General features: G+C 42.9%; 2 protein-coding genes across 5 annotated transcripts in view; one reads left to right on the plus strand and one right to left on the minus strand.

The window, feature by feature from the left end:
* lima1a (LIM domain and actin binding 1a) overlaps nucleotides 1–7,406 on the plus strand; it is a 29,799-nt gene extending 22,393 nt beyond the window's left edge. For all 3 annotated transcript variants that reach the window (XM_039604585.1, XM_031760463.2, XM_031760462.2), the window contains 7 exons: nucleotides 912–969; nucleotides 2,907–3,001; nucleotides 4,090–4,155; nucleotides 4,287–4,338; nucleotides 4,541–4,605; nucleotides 4,775–4,908; nucleotides 5,308–7,406. In XM_039604585.1, coding sequence (XP_039460519.1) covers nucleotides 912–969; nucleotides 2,907–3,001; nucleotides 4,090–4,155; nucleotides 4,287–4,338; nucleotides 4,541–4,605; nucleotides 4,775–4,908; nucleotides 5,308–6,364 — 1,527 coding nt within the window. In that variant the 3' untranslated portion in view covers nucleotides 6,365–7,406. The remainder of the gene's footprint in view (nucleotides 1–911; nucleotides 970–2,906; nucleotides 3,002–4,089; nucleotides 4,156–4,286; nucleotides 4,339–4,540; nucleotides 4,606–4,774; nucleotides 4,909–5,307) is intronic.
* Nucleotides 7,407–9,278: 1,872 nt separating this feature from the next.
* spryd3 (SPRY domain containing 3) overlaps nucleotides 9,279–19,554 on the minus strand; it is a 71,685-nt gene continuing 61,409 nt past the window's right edge. For both annotated transcript variants that reach the window (XM_039604702.1, XM_031725729.2), the window contains one exon: nucleotides 9,279–12,509. In XM_039604702.1, coding sequence (XP_039460636.1) covers nucleotides 12,375–12,509 — 135 coding nt within the window. In that variant the 3' untranslated portion in view covers nucleotides 9,279–12,374. The remainder of the gene's footprint in view (nucleotides 12,510–19,554) is intronic.

The raw sequence follows: 19,554 nt of genomic DNA on the forward strand, positions 1-19,554 counted from the left end.
TTACACAAACACAGGTTCACGGTCAGTCTAATTGAAAACTTGTTCTTGTGTTTTCAAAATACATACAGTTCCCACTCATTGAGGACTAATTTTCAAACGATAGGGCTCTGTGGCACAGAACGGATAAGATGTACCGATAACGCTCGTTGGAGATTTGAACGCTTGTTGAATAAATTCCTCTTTCACCTTTATGCATTTCAACTTTATCTTCTCAAAAAAATAAATGCATGTGTTACACAGATGAGCTTTAACTTGTCTGAAACATACTTTCATCCCGTTTTTTCCATGATGTAAGGCCACTCTGCCTCAGCTTTATGTTGTGAAATGTTCCTGAGCTCAACTTGCCGAAGCCTGCAGACGCCCCGAGCCTGTCAGGACTCGGGGCGAAGCCAAAATCCTCCTCGCGGCCCCTGCAGCCTGAAGGCTAAATGTGCTGTGCCGCTGTTTGACCTGTTGCGTAAGCCGTACCTTAAATGGCATGAGACGGATGATTTTGTGCCCTGAAGTTTGGGGGAGATGTCCGACTGGGGAATTCCCCACATTCCGGGCAGATGCTCCTTTGTTATAAAGCAGCAGGTGTTCTTTTCTGCCCGGCAGCAGAGAGGTGATCGGTTTGTTTTCTGGCTGGTGGCTGAGGACAGACGGGGTGTCTTGTCTCAGACACTGAGCTCATAAGGGGATTAAAGTGGTTTGGACTGCACAAACACTACGCTGCTCTTGACCTCTGTGATTCTCTTACCTTTGCATTTCCTCGGTCTCTCTCCACTTTGATCTTTCTGATGGTCGGGCTTTAGCTTCCAGCCTGTTGGCTCTACCGGGTGAAACATGTGAGCATCAAATGACTGCATGTGTTTTTATCTCTTTGCCTTATGTCGGTTTGTTTTCTACATCTGTCTGTTTTTGCGTTGCAGGCATCCAGAGAGCAGACGGGCCGAGGAAACACTGGCAGCATGGACCAACTACTAGGAGGTACATGCTTCTCTTTAATGTGCTTTCAGGGTTTTTAGAGGGCAGTTTGTTTGAGAGGTGATCGACAACACGCACCAAATGACCTAGACGGCAACGGCTGATGTGAAATGAAACTTTTTAGTGTTGCACGTTTCTTATGTGCTTTATTCTATCTATGAGCGAGCTTCACATTTCTTTTTAGATGTGGACAACATTTAAATGTCATCAAATACCAAAAAGTAAGCGACAGAGTTTTATTATTGGCAGAATGGAAACCTTCTGTAATACACATCTCAGCTGAATGTAAGTCGGTGAATGGCTTCATCTTCAAAAACTGCTGTCAGTGGATAAAAAAACAGCTGTGCGCTACTTCGCACCTCTGCCGAATCTTTAAATATCCTCCACACCAAATGCGACTCAGACGGAGCACTCAGTCATTTCATTGGCTAATGGTTTATGGTTGGTTTAATTTAAACAGGAAGTGAAACTCTTTGAGATGTAAGAGGCAGTTCATCTTTTTTTTTTTTTTTTTTTTATATGACGGAGGAGAAACCTGAGAAAACGAGCCCCTGTATGTGACCTTAAAGGGCTCATTTTTAGTAATATCAGAACCAATGACATAACCTCCTCAGCAGAGTGAAAGCTGCTGACTCTGCAGTCCACCTCAGCTTTATTTTACCGTGTTGTTGCTGCTCTTGTCATTGCTTAGGTTCATGATTAGCTGTCTTGTCAATCTTGTATATGGCTGCGGTAGAAATAAATTAATAAATGCACAAATGATTAATTTCCTAGAATTCTGGAAACCAGAAGTGTGGCTCTCTGCTAACAAATTGGTAAACTCTGAGATGATCGGGGTAGTTTTGATATGTACTTGTAGCTGAGTAACATAAGCACCAAATAAAGTAGAAGCTTAAGTGGCCTGATGGAGCAACAGCCAATACTTGGATATCTGCTTCCAGGATTTTTGTTTTGCACATTGTTTGCTGAGCCTAAAGCTTTATTATTGTCAGTAGCTGTTAGGTATCTGGTGCATTTTGGCAAATGCCCTCGCTCTATTTTAATCTCTTTACCTGCATATAATGCAAGCCTGCTCAAATGTACTTTCTAGGCAGAGCAGTTTTGACCAAACAGAATTAAGTAGATCCCTTTGAGGTCTGTTTACAGAGATTATTTTTATTCTTGAGCATAATGCTGTCTGGCTTAAAAAGAGGCTGACTTTAAACAGCTTGTATCAGGAAAATGATGTACTGAAGGTCTGCAGTAAGAGCAGTCAGTTGGTAAATAATACGTCGGTTTTAATGTTTGGAGTCACGTTTGAGTCCCTTGATGTGATATAAATGCAGAGTTCAGCCTCTTTTAGCTCAGTTTTGGTCTCCAAGCTTGGAGGCAAACGTGGCTTCATTTTGCTTAGCAGCTCTCTGACTTTGTGCCTTTTTTGGCTGTCATCACAAGAGGCCTCGTGTGCGTATGCAGTCATTTTAACCACATAAAATAAAAACATGAGCGATGGAAAAACAAACGGAAAGACATCTGCTATGTCAAAGGTAAACTGGAGCTCTTCGTTAACGGTGTCAGATTTACAAAGTCTTTGGGATTTTTCTTTACAAAGAGTCTCTTCCTGCTTTCCTCCTGGATGGATTACATCCTTCCCCGAAGTGAAAAAGCTCAAAAGCGACAACACGGGCTGCTGTGTAAGCGCTGTGATCAGCCCACTGATTAAGAGAGCACAGGAAGAGACAAACCCACAGTTTCCCTCCACGCTGCACGCAGCTTCTGACCCCGTGTTCCCGTCATCAGTATTCACAACAATTAATGAACTGTAACAAAAGAAAGTGGCATCTGCAGGCTACAGCAAGCACAGAAAACGCTGTTCAGACATGATGTGCGCACTAAAGATGAGTTAAAATAGCTGAAGTGTTTGTTAGGCAATAACTTCTCAGTGTTGTGTGTTTTGGCAGATGGAAGCCTCGCCGAGTCCACGCCTCTCCGTGATCGGATGGCCCTCTATCAAGCGGCCATCTCCAAACAGGAAGTGCCTCCCACTTCAGTCAATGTGAGTCCTTTGTGCCTTACTGGAAACTTTTATTAGAAATTTGAAAACCAGAAATGAAAGTGAGATTAGTGGAGTCTTCATGGTTAGGGAAGCTGCAATAATCCTATTTAATTGTCTTGGAGCTGAATATGGAATAACACAAATCAACCAGAGAATTAAAAAAAAAAAAAAAAGTGCCCTTAAAAGATCTGCATACCTTCACATTATAAAATAATTGGGTGAAGTTACAGAGGATGGACATTCACTGGCCTGAGCGAGCCCTGCTGTGAAAAACATGCATCAGCTGTTATCTTTTCCTCAACACGAAACAGGAAATGAATCATGCATGACCTTTGGGTGCATGACGCTTGTAACACGAGCCTATTTATTATTTAGACAGCACAGTTAAGATTGCAGAATCACACTGCCCGCTGACAAAAAGCCAAAGTATTTCCAAACAAACAGTGTAAATCGGTCTCTGTGGAGCCGAGCTGGGTTGTGAACTCTGTGCCATCACAACCACGCCGATGTTCCTGAATTATTCCAGGCCTGAATGGACACCCGTGGGGCAGAGCACTGGGGAATTTTGTATTTTCTGGGGTGATTTTTGGAGACAAACTAGTTAATAGAAGTGACTTGAAACAAAATGAGACCTTACATGTGATCCCAGCAAAGATATTTGTATGATTAAGATGCACATGTAGTAAATGTGTTTTTGTGGACCTACTTTTTCCTGGACTTTGATGTTGTCGTCGTCGTCGTCGTCGTCCAGCTACATTATTAGTCTACAGGCAGTGACTTGTCTAGAAAAATCCCTGCTCTCTCTGATATAGGTTTAAACATCTGTTTTGTATACTTAAAAATTACTTAGAGCCAAATGGTACATATACCTAAGACACTGCAGTCTCACACAGTGTGCAGTATTGTGGATGCTCTGTTAACCATAACCCTACAGGGTATCACCTGTAGGGTTATGGTTAACAGAGCATCCACAATACTGCACACTGTGTGAGACTGTAGTGTCTTAGGTATATCTCCTATGAAGCAGGTGATGCAGACGGCTTATATTCCGTTGTTAACGTCCCGCTCGTCCTTCTTGTTTTGCTCAGGACGATCAGCTGGACGGTTTCAGTGGGAAGCAGAAGGAGAACGTCCCCCCGTGCACTCTGGACATGGTGAGAGTTTATAGCCTGAAGGTGTTTTTGTTCCAGTGCGTCAGTTTCAGCTCATCTCGACACACATTTGTCTAAACATGTGTCAGTTTGTGATGGTTTTTTTTTTTTCCACATCTCTTCTCCCGTTTCAGAGTCCAGAGTCTGAACCGAACACCAGGAGAGTTTTCACCTCAGAGACCAACGGTAAGTTCCTCAGATAATTCGTGATGAAAAGTTGAAGTGAGGTTCTCACAGCTCACTATGAACTGTCTGTCCTTGGCTTTAGTTTGTAATCCTATAAGTGGAAGGGCTGTATCAAATATGCAGATGGCTCCCTCTAGTGTTGGTTCTGCATTACTGCCATTCTTCATTTTTAAAAAATTTTTTTTATTTTGCTCTCTCTCAGGCTCAGGACCCGGCACTCCTGCATCCTCCAATCAGAAAGACTCGTCCCAGTCAAAGACTCCCAGGGTGAGTCCTCACAACAAACATTTACACCTGTGCACCCCACACCCATCTCCTTATTTTTATTCTTAGACTTTAACAGAGTAGCTTTGGAGAGGTTTGATGGGCTCAGCAGTCACTTTTGGTGTCCATATGTGACTAAAAATGGGGGGAAATCATGTTTATGCGTGTGCAGAACTTCCGTCTGCCAGTGAGGGAGACCTGTGTATCGTGCCTGAAGACGGTCTATCCTCTGGAGAGGCTCGTGGCTAACCAGAACATTTACCACAGCTCCTGCTTCCGCTGTTCGCACTGCAACACCAAACTCAGGTGAGGCCATGACAGATCGTGTCAGACGATACGCCCAGGCGAACATTTACAAAGGATTTTACTGCATTTAAAGCCCTTTCTGCAGAGTTACTTGGAGAAAAAAACACTCTAAATTAACTTTATCTCGAGGTCCTGTGCAGCTCTTGTAGTTGCCAGTAATTTAAAGAATTTAAAGACATTCTCCAAACATGTTCTGCTGTTTATTTTGATTCTTTTTTTCCATCAAAAATATCCAATAACCTTCTCAAAACTCTGAAAACTCATTTTTCAGAGAGTAGCATATTAACCTGTTATGAACCCAGGACGTTAACGATCTCTTTCAAACCATTCCTGATCAAGACTTTGACTTCTTTTTAGAAAAGGTCTGTTTTCTCTAAACTGTCCTTTGTTTTGGTCTAGTTTGGCGAATTACGCCTCCCTGCACAACAACGTCTACTGCAAGCCGCACTTCTCCCAGCTCTTCAAGGCCAAAGGAAACTACGACGAGGGCTTCGGCCACCGGCCGCACAAGGAACTTTGGGAGGGCAAAAACGAGAGCGCTGAGGCCTCGCCGACATCTGTAACCAAGCCAACAGCCCAGAGTCCGGCCACACCCTCAGACCAGGAAAGCCCCAGTGTGGAGGACTCACCCTTGGCTAAAGTCAACGTCCTGACGGCCACCATGGAGGCTCTGGGACAAGGTTACTCAGAGAAGGCTGACAGACCCACAGAGACCCGCAGGCTGAAGATCTCCTGGCCACCAAAAACTGAGCCCGAGGACACGCCCAGCCGCGGTGGAGCCGCTGCCAACACAGAGGTGGTCTCCACAGGTAAACCAATCAGAGCCAAGTGGCCTCCAGAGGAAGACTCCCCATCCACACCCCCAGAGGAAGCCAGGGGCTCACCTGTTCTGCGTCGAAACACCCCCCTGAAGGAGCGCAGCATGCCGTTCACCGCGGCAGCTCAACCTGACAGCCCTTCTGCTCCTGAGCCCAAAAAGCAGAGTGCACCAGTAGAGCGGCAGCCGAGTCCTGAACCCGCCAGCATGGACCTCCAGCACGGCGGCCAGTCGTCAGACAGCCAAACCCCCACCGAGGACAGCTGTGTAGATGTGCACACCAGCTCCGGAGAGGAGGAACAGGAAGAGGAGATGAAGAGCGAAGACGCTACAGACCATCTCCCCACAGAGGAGGATCTCGATGACGCTGCAGGAGGACGAGGTGAAGAGGAGGAGCAGATGGAGGAGGAAGACGGAGGCGTGCTGGAGGAAGATATGCCAGATGCTAAACTTCAGGAGACTCCGACTGAGCCGACTGCAGTCTCCACTCCGGAGGCAGAGGTGGAGGCCAGCCGGTCGTCTCAGGACGTGGGCTTCTGGGACAGCGAAGAGGAGCAGGAGGACCTGACGGTGGAGGAGCTGATTAAACGTAACCGACACTACGAGGATGAAGAAGAGGAGGAAGAAGGGGACGTATAAAGTGAATTTTCTGCTCTCGGCCAAAACAACGACATCCACGGACGCTTAACTGATCTTCTGCCATTCCTTCTTTTTCAGACAGTTTCTTCTTCTCTTCTTGATACAAAGTTGCTGCCGTGTCCAGAGTGAATTTTATTCGTGCCTCTTTCACGACATTTAGAATAATCAAATTTTTTTAAAAGATATTTAAAATGATTCCCCTTTAAATATTTTTAACGCAAATGTTATAAGTCACAGAATAGATGTTTTATTTTTTTTTGTGTGTGTACGCAACTTTTGTAATTTTGTATTTTCATCGGATGCTTCATTATCAAACTGCTGTCCTGAGAAACCGACTGCACGGTCATATTAGACTGCAGCTCAGCTGTGACTGAAAAGTTTCTGAATTAAGACAAAGTAGAAAATAATGAGTTTGGTTTCTTTTTCTCAGAAGAATCCAGCTGTGACTTGAGTTCTTGATCCCACAGATGGATGTCAGTTAAAGGAAAAACCTACAGCTTTAATGCACCTTGGCATTGACTCAGGTAGCCTAATGGTGAGCGGTTTGAGAGCACGGTCTAAAATGCTTGTTCAGAATCTCCCATAGGCGTTCATTTGGCTTGAGATGTGTTGATTGTGAAGGCCGCAGCCTATGAGTCACTTTATTTTCACCCTCAAACCACTGTGAGCCCTCGTGTCCAGGTGGAGGCACTGTCACCCAGAAGAAGACTTCCACCAGGATGGAAATGTTTCAGGTGGACCCAGACTAGCACACAGCCACCTCTCACTGCGTGGGTCAGGGTTTTTTTCCCTTTAATTTGTCACATCTGTAACTATGAACACATTGAACTGAAAGAGACTAATGATCATTTGTTTCCACTTCTGATGAGATAAAACTGGACATGATTATTGTAACATTTTAAGCCAGGGGACCAAACAGCCTGACCTGCTACTGTATAAATAAACTGTTAAACTTTGAGTATCTTTTGACATACTGCTTAAGATTGTTTTCAAAAACTGATGTACTTTTGTAATTTCACATTAAAGTTTGGCTGATGTTTAATTTGGTTTCATATTATTCAGACATATCACAGAAATCCTAGTTAGCCTGTTATTAAAAACTCATGCTTCGTCTTTTCCACTTGTAGATGCCATTACAAGCGAATTTGAGTGTCAGAGGCAGATGGGAATGGCTAGAGAAACTCGTCTCCTACCATCTTCTGCATCTGTACCCCAGACCCAAAGCTAAGATCCTAATCATGCAAGAATGACTTCACTATCCTGAATTAAGAGTTCATTGTCCAGGAAAACTGTCACTGAAACACAATATAAAATATATACATACAAATAAAAAGGGACCACTGTTTAGCCCAATCAGAAAGAAGCAGGGTTGTTTCCAGAAAACCACAATATTTGTGCTGCAAGAGTCCACAACACTGATTTAAAAACTGTGGTATTATTTTCATGTTTATGTGCCCCTGACACACATTAAGTTTGCATGGGGCCTTTTATTTTGAAATCTGACCAGACTCTCCTTGGACCCTCCTCATCTGTTCTTTGCAGCTTGACCTGGTGTCTGTTGGGGGAAAAAAAACTAGACCTGGCACCGTTTAAAGTGGTGCAGTGTGAATTGCCACTTCTGGGAAGTATCTGAAACTCACTGCGGTGGGACTACAAGCGATCTGCTTTAGAGCCACAACGCAGTGCAGCTGCTCCAGGTGCATCCCTGAGGTTACGTGAAAAAGCAGCACGCTACAAGAACTTTTGCACAGTGGCCAAACAAGGAATTTAGACTCTTAAATGAAAGTTTTAATCAAAACTAAAGCAGCAGCCTTATTGCACAAAAGTTCTCATTATACAGGATCATATGCAGTCATGAGGAAAGTACACCTTACTGCTTCCATTAAGAGTGTAAGTAGCAGTCAGATGCTAATCAGTCACTTGATTAATTGATCACCTCTAAAATGTGGAGGTTTTGGCAGTTTGCTCGTCTGGAATATGGAGAAAATCCATCAGCATCCACCTTAAAAAAGTAGTTGTTGCTGTCGGTCTGGGAAAGGCTATAACCAAACAATTTGAAGTTCATCATTCTATGCTGAGAAACAAGTGAAAAACATTCAAGACTGCTGTCAATCTTCCCAGGAGCAGAAAACTGAAAAAGCAAAAGCTACAAGTATGGCTGCCAGGAAGAAAAAAGAACACGGCAGCACGGCTTAGTGGAGACTTCTGGAACAATGCCTCTTTAGAGACCAAAGTGGAGATGTTTGGCCATAATGCTCAGTGCCCATTTGGCAAAAACCAAACATGGCATATCAGCACAAACTCATACCAGCTGTCAGCGCGGCGGTTTGGGCTTGGTTTGCAGCCACAGGGCCTGGGCACCTTGCAGTCATCGAGTCGACCATGAACTCCTCTGTGTACCAAAATATTCTAGAGTCGAATGTGAGGAGATCAGTCCAACAGCTAAACCTGGGCCAAAACTGGGCCGGCAACAGGACAGAGATCCCGAGCACAGCAGCAGGTCTGCAAACGAACGACTGAAAAAACGTCAGAATTCCTCCACAACAAGATTCATGTGAGAGTTTCTTTAACAGGACTAAACATTATATTACTGGATTAACAATTACTGATTCATAAACGTGTATATAATTGTAATAATGGAGCTGGAGCTAAAATACTACAACATAATGTTTTAGATTTATATCTCAAATAAGTAATTAAAGCTTTGCAATACAAAAAAAAAACATTTACGGAAGCATAACATAAAACTACTTAAAAGTAAAATTACTCGAAGGAAAGGATAATCCCCTAACATTTTACATTTTTAGCCGTTAATAAATAATTTACACTTGTTCATTAAACACCGACTTACCTGAGAGTGACACCAAATCCACTTATGGACCACCACCATGGAGAAATCAAAACAATCACTTTGTTACATTACTGAAACTTTTATTGACGTTTAAACATGTTTGAACAAGGCCATTATAGTGCAATTCAACAAGGCAAAGAATTTTTTATTTTTTAAACTGGTACATAAATTCTTGGTGAACGCGTTTGGAGACGCTACAAAAACTTTCACTGCATTTAGCTCTAATTTGGTTGAACTGCAGAACTTTTTTTGTAAACTGCTGAACTGAGTAAACTTCAGTATAAGCGACTTCAAAACCCTGGACGGAGATGTGGCTAACATTCCCCACATCGGTGTCTCGTTTGTATCTTTGCGCTGTCTAGCTTTACAGTTTTTAGTTATAAGTCTCTATCCAGCCCTGCATGTGAAGGAAAAAACAAATATATGATTACATTTTTATATCATTGGCTCTAAAACAAACAAACACGTGACGACTAAATACAAACACGCACTCTCCAGCAGATGTGATTTAATAGGTAACCCTGTGTATTAGTTTTACATCACATTAGATTTCTAGCATCACCGTCTGCAGTGACCTGTGGATGACTTTGTGTACATGCTAAAGAAACTTGCTGCTTGCGCCTTTTATGAAGGCGCAGAGGAATGTTTATTTTACAGGGATGCAGATGTTGTAATAGGAAGATGCAGAGGAATTCAGTTTGATTTGGCTGATACAGAATAACAATGATAACTTTTCTCCCTTTAACCATAAATTAGAAATGTGTGGAAACCAGCTCCGACAAACTCGACAGATTGCTTCAGCTCCGGAGTCTGTGTCACAAAGTGCGACTTAACCTGGGTCTCACTCTCTTTGGATAGCCAGTCAAACATAAGGTCTGGGGGCCAGATTCGGCCTGGCAAAAACGCCAATCTGGCCATTTGCACTTCTTTGGAAGAAGTGGATAAAAGTTTTGGACTATATATTCTTTTTTCTTTTCAGACTTTTCCAACTGATAAAGACCTCACTCACAGCCATTCATACTACATCAAAGTAATTAACTGATAGATAATTAAATTACATAAAGGTTTTTATTTTTTTTTATAATTACAGGACATTCTTTTCTGTAATTTTACACATTTCTTTCTTACAATTTAACCTCAAAGGGTTGTGCTGACTGATTTCTTTCAATTGCTACTGTAGGATTTCTTTGTCAAGTAGATAAACTGAGACATACTGTTGACATCACCCTTCTTTTCTTATGATGTTTGAGGGATTCAGTGTGTGGATAAACTAAGAAAAACAAACACTTTTAAAGCTTCGAGGCAGAAACTGATTGCAAAAGTGAATTCTCCTGGATTTGCACCAAGCCGTCAAGAAAGAAACGCCAGGAGTGATCTTTCACTCAGATTTTAACTTTAGTGCTCTGTCGGGTCTGCCACCACATCTGCCTTCTATCACTTGGAAAATATTGCTAAAGTGCGACCTTTTCTCCCTCTGAGCGACTGAGAAACTGATGCAAGCTGCTGCTTCTTATTTTTACTAGCAGGATAGAAATTAAATTACATTTAATAGCAATTTAATTAAATTACATTGCTAGACGGTGACTGGAAGGGGAAAAAAAAATTAGAAAAAGTGGTCGAATCGAATCTAACTTTGTGACACAGACTCCCGGTGCTGCTTCTGCTCTCTGTGCAGTCACACAAACACATCGTTAAAGTGCTGGTGGCCACAAACACAAAGACACAACGTTTTTCTTCTGACATGTCGCACAAACGGCAAATAAACATCATCATAGTTAATATTACATCACAAAGAGGGAAAGAAACTAGCAGATTGTTTCGAAAGATATCACTCAAAACTTTGAGGGAAAGAAAATGAAGACGCTGAATAATTCTTCATGTAGTGGGCAAACATGCAGAGGGAGTACAAAAATATTACATTACAGTACAGTGTGATGCAATCGAATCCAACAGCCCTGCGCCTGATGCTTCTGTGTGAGGTTTTCAGAGGTGGCTTTTACTTTCAGAGGTGTTTTATTTGTGGTTATTGTTAAGTTTGCGGTTATTGTTATGGCTGTAGTGTGTTGTGTTGCATCAGGCAGCATTTCACTGGTTATTTCTGTTATTTTGTCCACCCGCTGTGTGCATGTGTTCCCTTAACAGCTTCCCTTTCACATAAGTGCAACAAATCGCGTTCCCTGAACTTCTGACATAGAAGATAAACTGAAAAGTATATTTCACAGATTCCTCATAGAAAATATACCTGACATTTTTTTTAAATATATATTTTCATTTGTAATCTCACTACAAAACACTCACAAAGCTCTTCATCCGCTCTGAGGAAACGTCTGTGCTGCTCAGTGGCAGCGTCTTATGTTTGGTTGTGTTTACTGTACTTGCAATTATCCAGATTCAAAAAACAAAACAGAGCAAAAAAATGAATGTTAATGCACGTCTGAGACACTGAAACAGATCCACTGCTGACTTGCAGCCAGCTCTGGGAGAGCAGCGAGCGAGGTGGGGCAACAGCAGGTCTCCGATCGCTCAGAGGAGGGCACCCTCACCCAGAGAGAGGATGAGGAGAGGTTGGGAAAGAGAGCGAGAGACACAAAGAAAAAGAGAGTGGCAAGGAGAGAGGAGGTGAAGAGGAGGGGGGGTGTCTATTCCCTGAAACATAAACTCCGAACGAGCTCTGACTCGGCACAACTGTTGGCCTTGCTCTGCTTTGCTTGGGGTTGTGACAAATGAAATAAACTAAGTGTGCCAGACCTCATGAGAGGGATTTAACAGCTCAGTATTACAGACACACACTGCATGCAGGAGGAGGTTAGAGGAGAGGACGACAGCAGTGCAGATTGCATAGAATTAACAGTTAAATGTCTCTCTGGAGTTTCTCGCTTTGAGGTGCAGCCGTGTATTCCTGCAGCAAGTACTCTGTAACCTACACAGCCCACGTAGGACCTGTCACTGCTTCTTTACAGCCACGAGGCCGGCCGTCTGCCGTGACGGCTGTGAAATGTACAAGTCTTATAAATAAAAGTCGGGGAAGGAAGACGACAGCGATGTGCATGAGTGCAGCTGAAGTGAGTGCGTTCTGGCGAGTGTTAGTAGCATGCTAGGCTACCGTGGGTGAGCTCTACAGCGCAGTCGGCTGTTTGCAAGGCGTCACGGGTCCCAGGCTCATCCGCTGAGGGGATGCAGGTCCACCTTCACCTTCTCGCCGCTGCTCAGCATCCCCACGGTGGGGTACAGGCCCCCAGGAGGGATGACCATCTCCCTCCGGCCCATGAGCTTCCCGTTCCTCGTGAAAAACACCTGCAGGGCATCAAACAGTTAAAACACACACACATGTGAGCCTTTTGCAGATGGAGCGCTGGAATAATTGGTTGTGAAAGGAAAGTCTTCACATAATCGCCGATACTAAAATTTGAGAGCACTCAGGGTGCCAGTTGTAAACAGGAATTATGTGCAGTTAGGAAATATCGTTAAACAAATGGGTGACAGGGTAATGTCTGGATTTTCGATGGGTGGTGGGGTGGGGGTGGGGGTGGGGGTCAGTGTTTACAGTACATGTCTCTACTAAATCAGCAAGTGATCAAACATTATCCAGCTGCTCTCAAAAGAACATCAACAAGCTTTTCAATCCTAATACCGAGGGCTTCTTTCCAAGTCTGAGAGCAAATACCGACACACTAAACCAACAAGCAAAGTACTGGCGAGTTTGCGTCTTCTAAAAATCAGACTGAGTCACATATCAAACATTTACTGTACCACCCACTCGAAAAAGAACGGCTTAGCCTATTTAATTAGAGATGAAGGCTGAGGGAAACATACTTCGTTAGCCTGAACAACAGCGGCAGCGGCGTGGCGGTGCAGTGTAACGTTAAGGAGCGGTGCATTGAGACTTAAACGTGTCCTGCTGAGTAAATATTGACAGATCCATGGATTACGCCGTTCTATTCTCACCCACTTGCGTTTTCCGTGCTCACACCCGCTCGGTGACCTCTCGGCCTCCGCTTGCACAACCGTGCAGGCGAGCGAGCCGAGCAGCTACGAGTCAAGACAGAGTAAAGAACTGCAGTAATTAAAACAATAAAAAAAACAACAGTTGGAACATGAAGTGGTTAGATGGTTAGAGTGTACAGAGAGCTGCTGGGTGCACATTACAGCGAGGCGTGGTGAGACGGTGCACGTGTGTGGGTTGCAATATGCAGGCCGCGGCGATGGCTCCCACAGGAGCCGTGTTACACACGAATATGAAAGTAATCATTGTGAGGCAAGTCGCTGCGGTCTCTGCTGTTGTAAGTAATATAAAATAATGACCGAGATCCCGCTGCGAAGTGCGGTCCGTGAAGAGCTGCCAGAAAATAAATAGGTTAAAGGTACCTCGAGGAGTTTTTTGAACGTTGAGGAGAGATATTTTTCTCCTCAGGAATGTTTTCTAACGGTTCTCTCTTGGTTCACACTGCTTGACTGATCAACAGGTGGCGCTAATGCAGCAAGGAAAGCACCAATGTGCCATCATTTCTCTATAATCTCATCCTGAAGGATGTCTTAATTCCTCAGATGCACTCAGAGGAGAGAGGAACAGAAACAGAACACGACCATCATCAAGATGGTGTACTGAGATGGAGTCGCAGGTTAGAGGTTGAGCGACCAGATTCATACAACACTAACGAGTGGGACGTTTTGGTGGGACAATGTGAGACGTGCTGAGTGTTACGGTTCCAGGGCTTTTTGCAGGAGTTTCCTGTGTGATGGTGGAGACTAGAGGAAATGAGGAACACCTGGCAAGTGCTCAGGGCTCAAATCACACCCCGTCTCCGCTCCTGTGACGGTGTCTGGGCCGTCTACCGCCGCAGCACCACTGTTTTCTTGATTTGGTTTTGCACATACATCTCCTCCATCCACCGCCTTACACTGCTGACCAGATGTTTACACATCATGATTGTTGCTAGGTTTAATAAACCTTTGGTAATCTTTATTAAAAAAGAAAATGAGTCTAACAAAAAGATAAAAATTCTGTGGATACAGGGAAAACAGAAAAATTTGTATCCAGAAACAAAAACTGACATATTAGATGTTGTAACTATTTAACAGACTTGCATTTATGCCATAGTGATGCTCCTCCTTGCAGTGAGCATCATTTATCTCGATGAAAATGCCTTGTTGTTGCCAGATGTCAGAGGGGAATTAACAAACTCCTTTGAGCTCATAAGATAGCAACAGTAACTTTAAATAACCACTTGTTAGTACCATCTCTGATCGTGCAACATACTGATCCTTAAGCCGTTGTGCTACAGCAGCAGAAGACCACACAGGGTGTACTCCTGTCAACTAAAAACAGGAATCTAAGGCAACAGTTTACAAAGGCTCACAAAAAGTAGACAGAAACATCACCTGGTGTGATGAGCCTTGATTTCTGCATTTGGATGGTTGGGTCAGAATCTGGCAAAAGCAACATGAAATCAATCCTGCCTTGTATCAGCGGTTCAGGCTGATGGTGTAATGGTGGAGACACCACAGCCGACCTGAACGTTGTTGCATTCCATCATGACCACAGCGTACCCATCGTCTGCGTCTACTTCCTGCAGGATGACGTGTTACAAAGCTCAGGACAATGAGTTCACTGTACTCACATGGCCTTCACAGTCACCAGTTCTCAATCCAATAGAGCACATTTGAGATGTGGTAGAATGGGAGATTCGCATCATGGATATGCAACCAAACAAAACTGCAGCATCTGCGTGACGTTATCATGTCTGTATGAACCAACATCTCCCAGGAATGCATGAAGAATTGGGGCAGCTTTCAAAGGACAACCTGACAAGATTTATGCAACAAAGTGGCAGATGAGTGTATTTCTGGGTCTTTTCTGTCTCTTAGTCATCTTTGTGCCACCCATTTCTAGCAAAATGTGTTCAATCTTTTAAAAATAGAACCAATCAAAATGTGGGACATTTTTTCTCTATCAATCCCACATAAAATGGGACATCGAATCAGGAGAGTGAAGGGCAGAGGAGACGAGGAGGAATACATTAGAGGAAAAAAATATAGGACATACGCTGAAGTCCTCAGGGTAGGTTTTACCAAAATATACACAGAAATTTCTTTGTTTACAAGAGTTCAGCAACAATCAACAATCCAAAACACTACACATGATTTGTGCCTCGGTTACTTAAAGAAGATTATCCAAAGCTGTATTCAATTATTATATACGGAGACAAGAATAGCCTGAGGGTCTGAAAAGTGAACCTAATGTATATTTAAATAAACCTGCATTCTTTCCAGTGGCCAGCAGGTGGTGACTCTTCTAGTGGAAAAAACAAGTTTGTGTAGTCTTTATTCTTATTTGCTTGTTAAACACTTTCCTGAAATTTTTGTGGTCTCAATCACAAGTTCACTTCCCCCACCGCTCCACGTATTTATTCCCCCTTGTTTCACTTCCTTTTTTTCCATCTCATTGTCCGCTACCCAAAAACTGAGAGCCACTGATTTATGCTAAATTAGAGTGATTCCCTTAAGAGAAAAATAGATGACAAGGAGGGCGGCCAGGGCGGATAGCAAAATGTAAAGAAGTCGCGCACACATACAAAAAATGCGATCTATATGTTATTTTCATGGACTTGAATACTCTTTTTTTGTGACTCTGAAATGGATATATTTCAATTGGAAGCATATTTTGTGTTTGTAGCACATATGATGTTCAGACTATTCACCAGGGACAAGTCAGCTTAGCAAGCAAGCAGCTGTTTAAAAAAGTGGTAGCTGTCGTTTTAACCTTTTTTCTAAACCTAACTGATACGGCTCGAGCCTGCTGTGATTTTGCCTTTGTGGGTGTGTCTTCAACTCTTCCCAGCCTTAGGTGCCTCCTTTCTGCGTAGCTGATTCTCCTCAGCAATTAGGCCAGAGTACTTAAGGCCAGGGAGGGGAGCGCTCCAGTGCCAAGGACACAGGAAGGGAATAGCTCTTATGTGGGTTCCAGCACATGTGGGGATTTGGGGCAACGAGAGGTTGAACAAACTGGTAAAAGTCACAATCAAAAAAGCTCACAGAGAATTCAATATTAAATTATCCATAAGGACAAAGATGGAGAGTGGCAACTTAACTGGGACAGCAGTACAACAGGAAGGAATTTATATTCAGTGCAAAATAAAATTTTTGTAATATCAAGAAACATAGTGATCAGTAGAAGAGTCAAACTCATAATTAGCAGACTCTGGATTGGACATAAAAACCGTGAGACTACTTTATTCATAATAACAAACATCAATAAAGCATGTTTTTCATCATGTAGCAAATTCATTAAAGAAAAGAAAGAAATGTTATGGAAAAGGAGATTAGGTCAAGAACACGATAATGTAGAAAGTCTACTGAAGTGGACGGCAGAGTTATTATAGTTTTGTATTTTGTAGTTTTGTATATTTAAGAAAACCAGTAAAGATCTCAGTCTTATAGAAATCCAAAGCCTCAATCACAAGATCCATCAATCCCTAATCAGACAGTTTGTAATAACAAAAATCAGAATATTTCCTCTATAATTTTAGGTTTTTTTATTTGTATTTTCACGTTCACAAAATTGTTTCAGTTAATCTTTTTCAATGGTCTAGTTTAGTAGTTTAGTTTAACCATAATAACTTTGGCAGGCCGACAGTGGTTCAGGAAGAGCTGAAATACTGAGCAATCTCAAAATGACAGAGATAAAAGAACAACTAGTAGAGAAGTGGAGAATCCTTCATTTTTGGTGTCAACCCCCAAAGAAGAGGAGGTAGTAATGCACCAAAAGAAGACAAAGAAGGTCATGGCGAGGAAGGTGGCAATAAAGAAAAGGCTGGGGAAGAAGAAGGTGGCGAAGAATAAGAGAATCCCACAGGAGGCAGCTCATAGGTCACTCAGTGGTATCCTTGTTTTCTGTTCGCTTCAATCACTCGCCTCAAAGTTGAGAAAAGCTTTCATTTTACTGACCTTTCATGGTCTTTGGAGAACAAGAGCCAATTTACTTTAAAGGAATTGCAATACACACACCCGTCCCCACTCTTTAGGGGCCTGGGTCAAAGGGGGAGCAGCCTGAGCAGAGAAGCCCAGGTCTCCAGCTAATCTTTCAAGTGTGCCCTGGGTCTAACCCGGGCCTTCTCCAGGTAGGACATGCCCGAAACACCTCAACTGAGTCCTTTTGATGTTTAGGGGTAGCAGTTCTACTCTCAGCCTCTCTCTAGTTGCATGTCGAAACTCTTTACCCCATCTCTAAGAGACAGGCCAGCCAACCTAAAAAGAAAGCCTGTTTCCGCAACTTGTATCCACCATCTCATTCTTTCAGTCACTACCCAGCCTTTTCCTCAGACGGAAAAAGGATGACGTTCCCGGGTCGTGGATGAGTTGCTTCCCCGACTGGAGGATTTTAAGTACCTCGGTTTCTTGTAGTAAATAGAAAAAAGAAAATCAATATTTGCAGTGGCCACCCTCTGATTTATAATCAGTTATCTTCAATATAGACAAACATTTTTCAGTGTATAAGAGGGTAGGTTGTTCCTCTAACATCTTGGAGAGTTTGTCACAGCTCTTCTGAAGTTTTAGTCTGTCTCAGCATTTTCTGTCTCTTCATGTAATCCATTTGGAGCCAAACTATCTGCTGCAGCTCTCTCTGCCTCTCATCCTGTTGCCAAAAGATAGATTTTTATGACTCGGGATTTGCACTTACAAAAGGAATTTGGGACAGGAAGTCCTGCCATTAGTCTAGCTAGTGAGAGGTCATGCGTTATCTCAAAAATGGTCACCCCCTCAGTGTTCACATTTATACATTCAGTTCGTTTCCCATAGTGGCTGGTTGACATGTGAAATCAGACGCAAACAACTGTATACCGCCTTCTTAATTCCCAGAATCAACATTAATTTAGATCTTACTGCAACAATGCTGACTTTGGATACTTGTTCAGACTTCTATGGTTCTTGCTGGCAAGTGGAAAACATCATAGCTGTGATAAATCATGTACAGCAGCATGAATGCTCAGGCAATCACAGGCACAATACCAAGCTTTTGCAGCAGAGCTCATGATCTAAAAACTCCTCCCAGCACCCACGGTCATCTTCCATTACTGTACTTAAGGATGTCTGCAGGTATAAACAAGTTCAATTTAACACTTTAGGGCCTTTAAGACCAAACTTGAGAAGAAAATACAGAAGTGGAAAAAGAAAGTGTAAAATATACTCTGTACAAGTACATGCATGGATGTGAGATAAAAGTAAAAAGGGTAAATTACAATATTTGTAATTTATTGATTATTTATTAAAGTGAAACGAAAAACTATAATAGCACTAAATGAGCCCGTTGTTCCATTGAATTGCAGGCTCAAATCAAGCTAGTTAATGTCTATGTGCAGAAGTCTTGACCTGTACTTCATTTATTATTTATTTATTATTTAACCAGGAAGTGAAACTCTTTGGATTAATAATCTCTTTTGCAAGAATTTAATGGGCTGATAGAGGCAGCTTTAACCTAGCATGTTAGTCAATAGTTGGAGAAACCAGAGCACAAGGAGTGCTCCTCAAAGAAGATCCCAAAAAGTTGATTCTGTTCATCTTTTATAGGAGAAACATTTCGTCACTCAGCCAAGTGACTTCCTCAGTGTCAGCTGACTGCAGGTTTCCCCAACCTTATAAACAGTACATTTGCTCAATGACTGAAACCAGCACCAGTGACGAACAATGGGCTGTGAGGTCAGTTTTAATATGCAAATTGTCATGACCACTGATCAGTGCCATATGATACTCTTGACATATGTGTCCTGAAATATGTGTCAGGAGTATCAGTGGAGACACATTTTCTCTGAACATTTTCCCCGTGGCTTTTAAACCCCAAAACATGCTGCACCACCTCTGGCTAAGTGGGCTAAGCGGATGGCACAACACAGAAGAGCTACCTCGTCAGGCCAGGACTCTGCAGTCTATTTATACCTACAGGCCAGTGGACACTCCAAGCGTACACATCCTGGACAGGGAGGAACGCTGGTTTGAGCGGAGAGTCAAGGAGGCCATTTACATGAAAAGGGAAAGACCATCTCTGAATCGAGGAGGGGACCTAAGGGTCCATCTGTCACCATCTTACAATGCTGTGATTGCAGCCATTCCCCAACTCATGGCCATTGGTCAAATGTAATTGATCAGTGGCTGTTGATCAATGGTCATGACAATTTGCATATTAATGATCAAGAAACTGACCTCACAGCCCATTCTTCGTCAGTGGTGCTAGTTTCAGTCATTGTGCAAATGTACTGTTTATAAGGTTTGGGGAAACCTGCAGTCAGCTCAGACTGAACGAGTGATGAAACATTTCTCCCACTGCAAACGCTATGTCCAGGTGAAC

This window comes from Oreochromis aureus, linkage group 20 (genome assembly GCF_013358895.1).
Source record: "Oreochromis aureus strain Israel breed Guangdong linkage group 20, ZZ_aureus, whole genome shotgun sequence".
NCBI lineage: Eukaryota > Metazoa > Chordata > Actinopteri > Cichliformes > Cichlidae > Oreochromis > Oreochromis aureus.